This window comes from Oryza sativa, chromosome 12 (genome assembly GCF_034140825.1).
Source record: "Oryza sativa Japonica Group chromosome 12, ASM3414082v1".
In the NCBI taxonomy this organism is placed as follows: Eukaryota; Viridiplantae; Streptophyta; class Magnoliopsida; order Poales; family Poaceae; genus Oryza; species Oryza sativa.
This window is the reverse complement of record NC_089046.1, coordinates 17,038,514-17,050,408: the sequence shown is the minus strand read 5'-3', so window position 1 is coordinate 17,050,408 and position 11,895 is coordinate 17,038,514. Positions and strand designations below refer to the sequence as shown.

Below are 11,895 nucleotides of genomic sequence, written 5' to 3'. Positions count from 1 at the left end.
GGTAGCTAGTGCATTTAAAATCATCATTCCATAGATCATTCCAGAAAAGGGCAGTAGTTCCTATCCTGATTTCACATTTGGCTATCCCCCTGAAGATGTTTGCAAGAGATGTGATATCCCTCCACCAAAATGAACCCTTATTCATCATCAAGTGTGAAACTTTAGAATCATAATATGTTTGTGAGAGTATTCATATTACCTTGCCTTCATAATTCTTTTAGTTGTCGATAACACTATCAATATTATTTATCAAGAATAAATTACTATGTTGCAATTTCCACTACTTGATTTATTATTTAGCATGTTAGTAATGTTATGAAAATAGATGCACAACGGAGACACGAATTTCACGTGGAAAACCCTTGCTGGAAAAAACTATGGGCGTCGACCGGCAATAATCACTAGAGGAGTTGATTACAAACGTAGGAGAATAACATTGGGAATATCACCCCTTCCTGTATGGCATACAAGAGTATATATATGAGATAAAAATAAAAACACCTAATAGAAAAAGAAAGACATAAAGTACTATTAGGAAACTAATCCTAATAGTACAACTTCATCATGTTGATTTGCATAGCTATCCAGGACAGATATGTACACTAATCCTTCTGCAATCATTTTATAGGTGGAATTCCATCTAGTCGGTGGATTAAAAGAAAAACCCAACTTTGAAGGAAGATTCTTCAAGTTTGCTATAGAATTGAAATCTTGCATTCTTGATGCTGAAGAATCTAAATGCTTCAACAACTCACGTAGCTTGTGTATTGTTGGTTTAATTATCTTCATACCATCCTGAACCCAAATATTTAGGATATGGGCACAACATCTAACATGCAAATGCTGACCCTCAAACATCAATGCATCCTTGTGATTCTTTATCAACTCTTGACATGAGAATTGTTATTACTGGTATTATCTAAAGTTATAGTTATAGTAAACAATTTGTTTCTAATGCCCAAATATGTCAAGCAACTCATTATAGCTTCTTCAATGGCGAATCCTGTGTGGGGATACTTCAATTCCTTAAAGCTTATAATTTTCTTCTTCATGTTAAACTCTCTATCAATATAGTGTGCTGTGACAACCATGTCGCCTATATTTGAATTGAAGTCCACATATCGGATGTCAGACATACACGCGAATCAAGACTGTAATTCAGCACGCAAGTCTTCCCTCATTTGCTCATACAAGTTAAAGGCATCATCATGAAGTGTTTGACGCCCCACAACTTTGAAAGTTGGCTGCACGGACTCCACCCACTCCAAAAAATAAGGATCCTCAATTTTATTGAATGGCACCTCTGCGTGAATGAAGTATTTGACCATTAGCTCCCAGCTTCTCTTGGGATCAAACACGAAACCTTCCCCAGTCTGTTTCTTAATTGTTGCAAGGAAGTTGATTCTAGCAGCACCATCAATAGCTGGACATGATTCGGCTATGTGATTAATAAGGTGACTTCTGCCTGACTTTTTGGTGGCTGTCAATCTTAAGCTACAATATTTGCATTGAGTCTTGGGGACACCATCTATCATCACAACCTCTTGCTGAAAGTGTTACCATACTTTAGCCCTCATACGTGTTCTTGAAGTTGATTATTATTTGTATTATTAGTACCTGAACTCTCTGACATGACATATTTATTATTGAGTTTGTTCAATTGTCTGCATAGAGGAAGAAATCTAAAATGAAGATAGTTGAAAGAACATGGTCTATAATTATTTTTTTCACACATTGTACACGTGCTACAAGCTAAAAATTGCACACTAGAATTCCATTGACCATAGAATTAATTTGCATCTCAAAATCATATCAAGACTCAATCTGTAATGATTTGTTAAATAATTTGCATTTATTTCAACCTATATTTTTGTATATTATAGAATGCACTGTCAATCCCAGCTCTACCTATTTCATGGGCACCTTTTAGAGCACATAGTACTATTAACATTCTTTATTAAAGAACTCAAAACTATCAGGCAGCAAATCAATATAATTAAAAAATCAATATAATTCATCCAGTTGAACTTTCTGAATTGTGTGTAGACATGTTTAATAAGCCTGCTTGTGACAAGATTAAAAAATTAACATTCAACTGCTACAAACAGCCAAATTAATACGAATCTAATTCAACCCATAGTTGTAAACTTGTAGAATCCACTATCAATCTGAAGTATTTCCAAATCAGTATTACCAGGCATAAGTCATAAGTCCTGAAAGGAATATTTTATATGTACAGAATATTTTTATAGCAACATTTAATTAAGCAATATGCTTGATTAAGTTCCTAGCTAATTAATTAATGTAGCACACAAATATGATCTTGATTAATTCATAGTGTGCAACAATGTGAGCGAGTATCAGCACAGTGGGTGCACATCAAAGTTTGTGGGTGAATAAAAGGTCGACATACTTTCAGTTAGTTGCAAAAACATTCTGTGACTTATGAGGCAACCATATGGACTACATGAACAATCGGATTCACTGCAAGAAAACCCTCATGTGTCCGAATAAAAAATAATATTTCTTGCAAACACAACTTGAACCGAGAGGTGGAGGGGATCAGCATGGGGTGCACCTGCTTATAATGTACTCAGGCGCGAAGAAGGTGAAGTCACGGGTTGGCCTGGTGAGGTACTCCGGAGACCTCAGAGTGGCTGAGGCCGTGAGGTTGCGGTTCTCCGCTTCAAGCAGGCGAGGTTGGTGCAGTATGATCAGCAGCAGCAATGGTAGCACCATGAGCTACCAATTTCTTTAGGACTCCAGTAAGTATTCTAAAATCAAAATAAATCAGATTTTTGTTCAGTACATGCTACATAGTAATCTAATGATGTTCCACAACAGTAGTTGTCTAGTTGAGGCCGTGATAAATATCCAACTATTGTGCATATAATAGTTTGCTGAAAAGAGATCATAATTTTAGACTGTTGTTAGGTACCCATGGTTAAATTAGCACAACTGATCTTGGAAAACATACAGGTCATTCATAGTTGTGGCCATGGCAACTCCATACATGAAATCAATATTCTTATGCATGCATGGTAATGAAAGGTAGCTGCTTGTAAATGCAATTTAGAACAAATCTTTTAAGCATGGCATTCAGCACACAATCCACAATACATGGAGGAGAGAGTACTCGCCGGATCTTGAAGGGAGAGAGCATTGCCGAATCTTGTGGGGAGCAGGGACACACGGCAGCGGATCTTGCATGGAGGAGAGCAACAGCTTCTTGGCGCTGACGGAGAGGAAATGGCGATCTGGCGGAGCGGTGCCAGGAGATGACGCCGGAGCGGAGGACGAGCGAGAACCAGTGGAGCTGTAGCCGCTTGCAACCAGGTCGAAGTGGCGAGCAGCAGCAACTTCTTGGCGCCGATGAAGAGGAGATCGCGATCTGGCAGAGCAACGCCGGGAGATGACGCCGGAGCGAAGGATGAGCGGGATCCGGTGGGGCCGCAGCCGTAGCCGCTTGCAGCGAGGGCGGAGTGGTGAGGAGCAGCAGTAGCGACGCCCATTGGCGGCGATGGTGGTGGCGGCGGCGGAGGTGGAGGAGCGGAGGACGCGAGGAGCAGATGGCGCGAGGAGGAGGATGAGTTAGCGTCTGCGTGTGGATTCAGTCCGTAGATCAGTCATTTTACTCAGCCCGCATCCACCCCAAACCAAACCACATTTTTTGTAAGCCCAGTGCAGTCCGATCCAAAATGAAATCCCAGGCCGTTTCAATCCAACCAAAATGATCCAAATGAGGATCCAGCCCACTTAATCCAAGCAAAGTCAGTCCACTGGTAGGCCTAGCTGTAAGTTTACAGCCCGCTTCTCCTCTCTCTCCTCTCTTTTCTCCTCCACCTTAATATTTAGCCAGTTTATAGCCTACTATTATACTTGCTCTCCACCGAAATAGGAAGAGATGCTGCCCGTTCGCCGCCTAAGGTTCGCGCGAACGTTTGCTGATTAGAGTTTTCGACTAATACAGCCTTAGGAGTCTGCTTCGCGACCCTATGGGCTTGGGCCGTCTCGGACTCTCGGTAGCCCCATCGTTTGCTCGGCCGAGTGTGGGCCCATACGACCCATTCCCCACTGATCCGCAGAAACCCGACTCCTCGATCCCCAGTTCCCCACCTCGTCTCCTCGAGCGCTCGCCGGCGGGCGGTTCGCCGGCGGCGCGGCGGAGCACGTGCTCCTCTTCCCCGATCTCCTCCTCCGCGTCGTGGCCGCCAAGCTCTAGACGGGACAGGACGCCATCCATCCTCCAGGTTATCCACTTCCGCTCCCTTCTGCTGGTAAGCGCTCCGCCGTCGCCTCAATCTGTCGTGGGATCGAGCTCCGCACCGGTGCCTCCGATCCGTACGTCGGTCTCCGGGCCGAAGGCGGACGGTGGTCGGGGATGGATCGGCCCCAACGCCGGCGTCGTGGCCGGGCTTCGGATGAATGGTGTGCGGGTGACGGGCCTGTAGTCCGTCCGTCCGTCTGCTGATCTGCATCACGCGGCCAACAAGTCAATAGATAGTGAACTGTAGTACTGTACCACTACCAATACTGACATATTCTGAAGACAAAACAAACCAATTCTGGGAAATTGTAGACGAGATTCCAAGAAATTTCGTGACTCTTGTCTGATTCTGATGTCCATCAAGAGGATGCAAAGCACCAAGTTGGGTCGTCATCAGCACGTATGCCAGGTGACGGGAGGACACAGTGACGGCTCATGATTTGGTTCGTCGTTCCATCGGCCTAATTTTTTCCTTTTGCCATACTTGTTAGTAGTTGAGCTGTCTTAATCGGCCTAATTTTCTTCGTTTAGTCGTCTTAATAAAATTATTGTTCGTTTAGCTAGGTGGGTCGTCTGGTCTAGTGCTTAATTTGGGTATTGCTGGCTTTACATAAGTGGGATATTTAATATTGTTGCTATGATTATCCAGTTTTGTCATTTCTTGATGATGGAACATATAATGGCCAACATGTCAATCAATAGCAGGCCCCAAAGGTAGCAATTGAGAACTGATCGAGCTTCCAAGAAATTAAGGTAGGCTATATGGACCAATATATTGCTTGACTGATAGCACCGCTTCTCCATTCAGGCATCCACTCTGACCAGCTAGCCCATTGAGCAAAGGCGAGCAAACACATTGGTTTTATGATGGCAGCAGTGAACTCTTCCATGGGGGTCATGGCGCCACTCCTCACCAAACTTGCCATGCTGCTCAGCAACAAGTGCAAGAAACTCAAGGGAATGCGTAAGAACATTGAGTTCCTTAGCCATGAGTTGACCGAAATGAATGCTGTGTTGGAGAATCTTGCAGATATGGAGAAGCTAGATGGACAGCAGAAGCTGTGGAGGAATGACATCCGCGAGATGGTCTACGACATCGAGGACTGCATTGATGTCTTCATGTACCATCTTGGTGATGGTAATAACAAGGATGGCTTGCTCAGGAAGACTGCACGCAAGCTCAGGAATTTGCGTGCTCGCTATCAGATTGCCGACAAGATTCAAGAACTCAAGGCTCGTGTCATGCAGGTGGCTGAGCGCCGTGATAGGTATGCCAATCTAGGTGTATCTACCTCAAGCATTCCCAAAGTGGTGGAAGTTGATCCGCGTCTACCTGCACTCTATGAAGATGCAAAAAATCTTGTGGGCATTGACGGTCCATGTATGGAAATTACTCAGTGGCTAATGGATGAAGTAGAGAATGGTTCGATACAACAACTTAAAGTTCTCTCTGTAGTTGGCTTTGGAGGCATTGGCAAGACAACTCTTGCCAAACAAGTATACAACCAATTGAAAAAACGATTCAATTTCACATCATTCGTGTCAGTGTCTCAAAACCCTGACATGGTTAAGCTGCTGAGAAATTTACTTTCAGGAACAGGATTTCAAGGCTACGGAATTCTTGATGACCATCAAAAGCTCATTGACACCCTCAGAGGACATCTTGCTAATAAGAGGTATGTATAAATCCATAGTTTAACTTTGATGTGGCATTCATGTTGAGTTCCTATGGATGTTTCTCATGTTTTCTAATATTTTATAACCATGTCTTCATTTCTGCTGTATTGACTTGATTTTGGGCCTGTTTGGATCATATCGAAATATTGTCTAAGGTTGACAGCTAATTAGGCACATTTCCCAGATTAGGTGACAGTTCACTTCGTAGCCACACTTGTGGCAAGGTTCCTTGCTATGGTCCATAATCAGTACTGACAACATGTGAGCGCTGCAGTAGACAAGGTTCCTTGCTATGGTCCATAATCAGTACTGACAACATGTGAGCGCTGCAGTAGAAGGCAGGCCGCCACGAGATAATTAGAGGATTAGATATCCCTTGTTGCTATAATTAGGGGACTAGAGACCCCAGTTGCTTTCTTTATTTATGTTTCCATTCGAGCTGGCTTTTTTTTTATTAGAGATTCTTGTTAGGGGCTATCCTATAGAAGGATCAGCCATATCCCATTATGAGTTAAGCATGTATTGATATCTCTCTTCATCTCCTGTGCACAAGCACGGCCTTGCCCTCGTGCTGGTCATTGTCGATGCATGAGGTTCCCTTGCTCTCTTGATCCCTCTTTGTGCTAGCCACATTAATAAGCCCATAACGTTCTTGCTCATTCAGTTGAAAAAGTTTGGCACAATTTTATATTGGAAAAAGTAAGAATTACCCCCCTAAACTATCGTGGTCGACCGAATTACCACCCTAAACCCAAAAACCAGACATTGCTAACCCTAAACTTTTAATAACGGACGAATTACCCCCCTCGACTCAATCTAGAGCGGTTTTGTCCTATGTGGAATACGCGTGGCAATCCAGTCAGCATTTTGTTTATAAAAGAAGTGGGACCCACCTGCCATACTCTCCCCCTCCTCCTCTATCTCCTCTCTCTCACTCGTCCCCTCTCTCGCACGTGCGGGTCGAGCGGCGGCACGCGTTCTGCGCGCACGGCGGGCGGTGGGCGGCGCCACGGGATGCGGAGGCAGCGGCTGCGCGGGACACGGAGGCGGCGGCGGTATTAATGAGGGTATCAATGAGCTTTTGATCAATGAGCCAAATCTTAGTCAAATGGGGCACACTTGGGCAAATTGTTGCAAATTATGTTTTCATATATTGCTACGATTGGATCCTAAATGTGAAATTTACTAAATAACTTTTCTGCTTCGATGTTGATTCTTTTGAATTTATTTTTAATAAATTCCTCTAGTATTAATTTGCGGAGTCTACTGTTGCCATATCCTACAAAAGAATTTCTCTATTTTTCTACTATTAGTTCAAAAGAATTATATAGGGAGGCCTCAACAACCATATGTTAATCTATGAAAAATATATTCGTAGGTACCTTATTGTAGTTGATGACATATGGAACACTCAAGCATGGAGCATTATTCGGTGTGCTTTTGCTCAAAATAATCATGGTAGCAGAGTTATAGTTACAACAAGAATCGAAGATGTAGCTACAAAGTGTTGCGTTGATTTCCATGGTATGGTGTACAAGATGGAGCCACTTAATGAGTTTAACTCACAAAAGTTATTTTGTAAAAGGATATTTGATTCGGATAGTATTCCTGAGCAGTATAAAAATGTATCAGAAGATATGTTAAGAAAATGCAAAGGTGTCCCATTGGCAATCATTAGCATTGCTAGCCTTTTATCCAGTGAAGGCATGAATGTGGGTAAGTGGAAGAAGATTCATAACTTTATGGGTTCTGAGTCGGAAACAAATCCCACTCTAGAATGGATGAGACATGTACTGAATCTGAGCTACCTTGACCTCTCACATAATCTCAAGACATGCTTCCTGTATCTAGGAATATATCCTGAAGACCATACAATTTTCAAAGCTGATTTGATAAGGCTATGGATAGCTGAAGGATTTATCCATGAGAAACCTGGTTTGGATCTGGAGGAAACAGCTGAGAGCTATTTCAACGAACTCATTAATAGGAGTATGATTAAGCTAGATGATTATCGTTCCAGTGAGGCATGTCATGTCCATGACCTTATGCTTGACCTTATAATATCGAAGTGCCAGGAGGAAAACTTCATCACTATAGCATCTAAGCAGCCTGTAAAGAATGTAACAAAGCTTCCAGTTCGTCGTCTGTGCCATCAGTTGTCATACGGAAACTTGGCCATGGAAAGAATGAAACTATCACAGGTTCGATCCTATAATACTTTCCCTGCGTTTGGCTGCAGTATGCAGCCTCCTATTTCTATGTTTGAGCATTTGCGGGTATTGGAACTTAGGGCCTATTCTACATCCGTTTTCCTTGATTTGTCTGCTGTGAGCAACCTCTTCCTGTTGAGACACTTGAGTATCAGAGGTTTCAGGTTAAAGCTGCCTCAGAAAATTGGGAGACTCCAGTGTTTGAGGACACTAGATCTACTAGGCAGCCTTTTGGTTACTGGTTTTCCATCAGATGTTATTTCTCTATCATCATTGTGTCATCTAACAGTTTCAGGTGATGCAGTGCTGCCTAATGGGATTCAGAAACTGGTCTCTCTACAAACTTTGTTGACCTTTAATTCAGGGGGTTTGCCCGACATTTTTACTATTGTGGAGAAAATTTCTCGATTTAATTCATCTGCTATCAGACTGGCAAAAACACGTCGTTTCAACAATGGAGGTCTTCGTTCTACCAATGGAGGTCTTCGTTCTCCCCCTGCCTCCCTTGAGTTTCCAAGTTTCGATGATGGTTGGCCAACTGAATCCATTCTGGACTACCTATCTCAGCATCTGGATACACCAGCTTCCTCACATTCGGACCTCTTCTCGCCAAATTTGGTTGCTTGTTCACCGCATATTCTGAATTTTGCATCGTTATGGCTTCAGCAACTCATCATCCGTAAGAACATTCGCAATGTCCCATCCTGGCTGTGGTTTTCTCTGAAGCTCACAATGCTAGAGCTTCGTGTTGAGGAGCTCAGTTGCCGCGACGTCCAATTTCTTGCTGGGCTGCCCTGCCTTGTTGACCTCGACTTGACTGCTCAAGCTACCCCTGAGAACATCATCACTAAACGCGTTACCACGCGTTTGGGAAGAATCACCCATACCGACAATTTCCCAAAGCTGCAGAAATTTGTTTTAACATGTGATTTGGCATGCCTGACGTTTGAGCCAGGGGCAATGCCACAGCTTCAGATTCTGAAGCTAGATGACAAGAAGCCTTCTAACTTGGAGGAAGGGCATGGCACCAGTGGAGCGGCGCAACATGGCAAAACTCCACTTATTGGCATCGAGCACCTACCAAGGCTTGAAGAGGTCCAAGTGACAAGCCACTCCAGCAAGGTGCCTGCATACAGGGACGCCGTCCAAAGGCATCCAAGGTTTCAAGACATACGTGCCACGTTTAATATCTATAATTGAAGTACAAGGACTCAGAAAATAGCGCTGAAAGGTACTCATGATATCCTTATACTCTGCGTTTCTTCAATAATTAATGTTTGCTGCTGTTTTATGGGAATATGTTAGCTTGAGTATTCCCCATAACTGGGAGAAGAACGCTACGACATGAAGCGTACCAGAGAAGCGCAGCCACAGTTGCTGCTGTCTTGTTTGCACGACCTAAGCATCACACTTTAGTACGATTAAATTTTGGGGCTTGTATTTAAGAACTTGTATTATGTTGCGAGACCTGTCTAGGTTACTTGTATTTGTGTATGTTCAAGTCCTTACATGGCATGGGCACAAGCATGGTCTGTGAGACTTTGCACTTATATTAACAAACTTCTCTAGCCATTCTCTGTTGCAGACTTGCAATATCTCTCATTTAGGCTATTATTGGTCAAAACATGATTTTTGTCGATGAATGATAATTCCATAGACTTGTACTTTCACAAAACCTCCAAAAATTCAAGGTCGACCAATGACTGGTTTTGAAGTGGGGGAAATTCAGGTTTTTTGATATTCCAGATTGGAAAAGCGAACTTTACCATTTGTTAGATCCTTTCACGTCCAATTTATCTGCTTTTACAGGAGCACACTAGTTAATAGAGTGATCAGCTCTAAAAACAGCACTAAAGTGAGGCTCTGCACTTACAAATATGAAATTTTACCACACAATTTTCTCTCCCTTTTTTTAGGGGAGAGTAGCATCTTTTATAAGAAGAGAAACATGTTCAATGAGAGCATGGAGAATTTATTTAAAGTTGTTAGGTCGCATGTACCAACCGAAACTTTGAATGCCCCCTAAATGCCAGCTGAAACTACTCTCTGCAGGCTCTACTTAATCTCCTTGTTGTGTTTGTGACTGACTTGACACAAAAACATAAATGCACACAATATCCACAGCTGACCTAAGTTATTTCTTGTTATGCAGACGCTCTCGGCGATGAATACAAGCTACTCAAGGGGGTTCAAAAAGAGATTGCAATCCTGAAGCATGAGCTGAGCTGCCTAATTCCCTTCTCCAGAAGCTTATCGACTTAGGAGTGGAAGGACAAGGTGCGGGAACTGGCCTACGATATTGAGGACTGTATCGACATCTTCCTGCACCAACTTCATCCTAGAGAGGACAAGGATAGACTGGTCTGGAAGGCGGTCCGGAAGATCAAAGCAACTATGTGCCTGCCCGCCATCAAATCGCCCTCCAAATTCAAGAACTCAAGGCACATGTCGATATACATGATCGATGTATCAACCTCTGGCGATAGGTTCATAAGGATTTGATTCCCGATTGTCGTTGCTTTATGCAGAAGCTGGAGGCCTTGTTGGCATTTGTAGGTTGTTTAGGGCCTGTTTAGTTCGCGAAAAGAAAATTTTTGATTGTCACATCGGACGTTTGACCGAATATCGGAAGGGGTTTTCGGACACGAAGGAAAAAACTAATTTCATAACTCGCCTGAAAACCACGAGACGAATCTTTTAAGCCTAATTAATTTGTCATTAGCACATGTGGGTTACTGTAGCACTTATGGCTAATTATTAACTAATTAGGCTCAAAAGATTTGTCTCGTGATTTCCCCCCTAACTTTGTAATTAGTTTTTTAATTTATCTATATTTAATATTTTATACATGTGTCCAAAGATTCGATGCGATGTTTTTAGGAACTAAACAGGGCCTTATTACTACTAGAGACTAAGATTTAGGATAGAAGACTTTAGTGCACCTCATTAAACAAGGAATTATTGGGCCAGAGGGTGGTTGGCAGGGATTGCAACTTCAGAATGAAATTTTGGTAATTTTGCCTCCACCGGCAAGCACATGCATATATTGTCTGAAATTTTCTCCTTTTTTTCCAAATTTTTGTAAATTTGTTCAAAGTTTATTCAAATTCATTTATAATCTGTTAAATTTTCAAATAATTTTGTCAAAAAGTACCAAAATTTCAGAAATTTCGATTTCCACTGAAATTCTGAAATTTTGGCTAAAAATAGAAGTGTAAACCATGGTGGATGGGTGTATGAGACGAAATTTGAATAGAAGGTAAATAATATGAACTGTGCTAGAAGGCCTTATGTTTTTATATAAATTTTAAATACTATGCAAATATAAAGCTACGTGAACTCGAACTCAGATCAGTTTGACTACACTGACTTTTAAAATCGTTTTTAATTGGGGTAAGCTATAAAAGTGAAACAGGAGAGCCTAGAAGGACTAGGGCTGCAATCGGCAAAAATACCCAAAAGAGAGGATAGGAAAAAATTTTGAAAATATACTGTTCATCAATTTATTTTGCAAAAATATACCGGATTGTGAAGGTTTTTGCACAAATATACCTTCGGTATCGCTGTTTGGAAGAGCGATACCGAGGTTCACTACTAGAAAGTGCGATAACGTGGCGAAATCGCGGTATGACATAGCGAAAGCGGAGTTGAGCTGGCGATATCGCGCAAAGGGAAAGCGAGACCGCAGCGGTATCGCTCTTTGGTAGGGCGAGAGCGCCACGTGGAGAAATCGCCGATTTG

The 11,895-nt window shown here is 42.4% G+C and overlaps 1 protein-coding gene across 6 annotated transcripts; it reads left to right on the top strand.

Annotated features, from left to right (window-relative positions):
* The first annotated feature begins 4,066 nt into the window (after window positions 1-4,066).
* Window positions 4,067-10,940, top strand: LOC9272227 (disease resistance protein RGA5-like). Of its 6 annotated transcripts, none has more exons than XM_015764866.3 (5): window positions 4,067-4,710; window positions 4,917-4,981; window positions 5,076-5,943; window positions 7,323-9,385; window positions 10,307-10,940. In XM_015764866.3, exons 3-4 carry the CDS (start codon window positions 5,132-5,134, stop codon window positions 9,352-9,354), a joined length of 2,844 nt encoding a protein of 947 aa, XP_015620352.1. In that variant the 5' UTR covers window positions 4,067-4,710; window positions 4,917-4,981; window positions 5,076-5,131; the 3' UTR covers window positions 9,355-9,385; window positions 10,307-10,940. The 6 variants fall into 6 exon arrangements, with proteins under 6 accessions (XP_015620352.1, XP_015620354.1, XP_066162570.1 ...); XM_015764867.3 differs by having other exon boundaries at window positions 4,562-4,710; window positions 5,058-5,943; XM_015764868.3 differs by lacking the exon at window positions 4,917-4,981.
* Window positions 10,941-11,895: the final 955 nt, after the last annotated feature.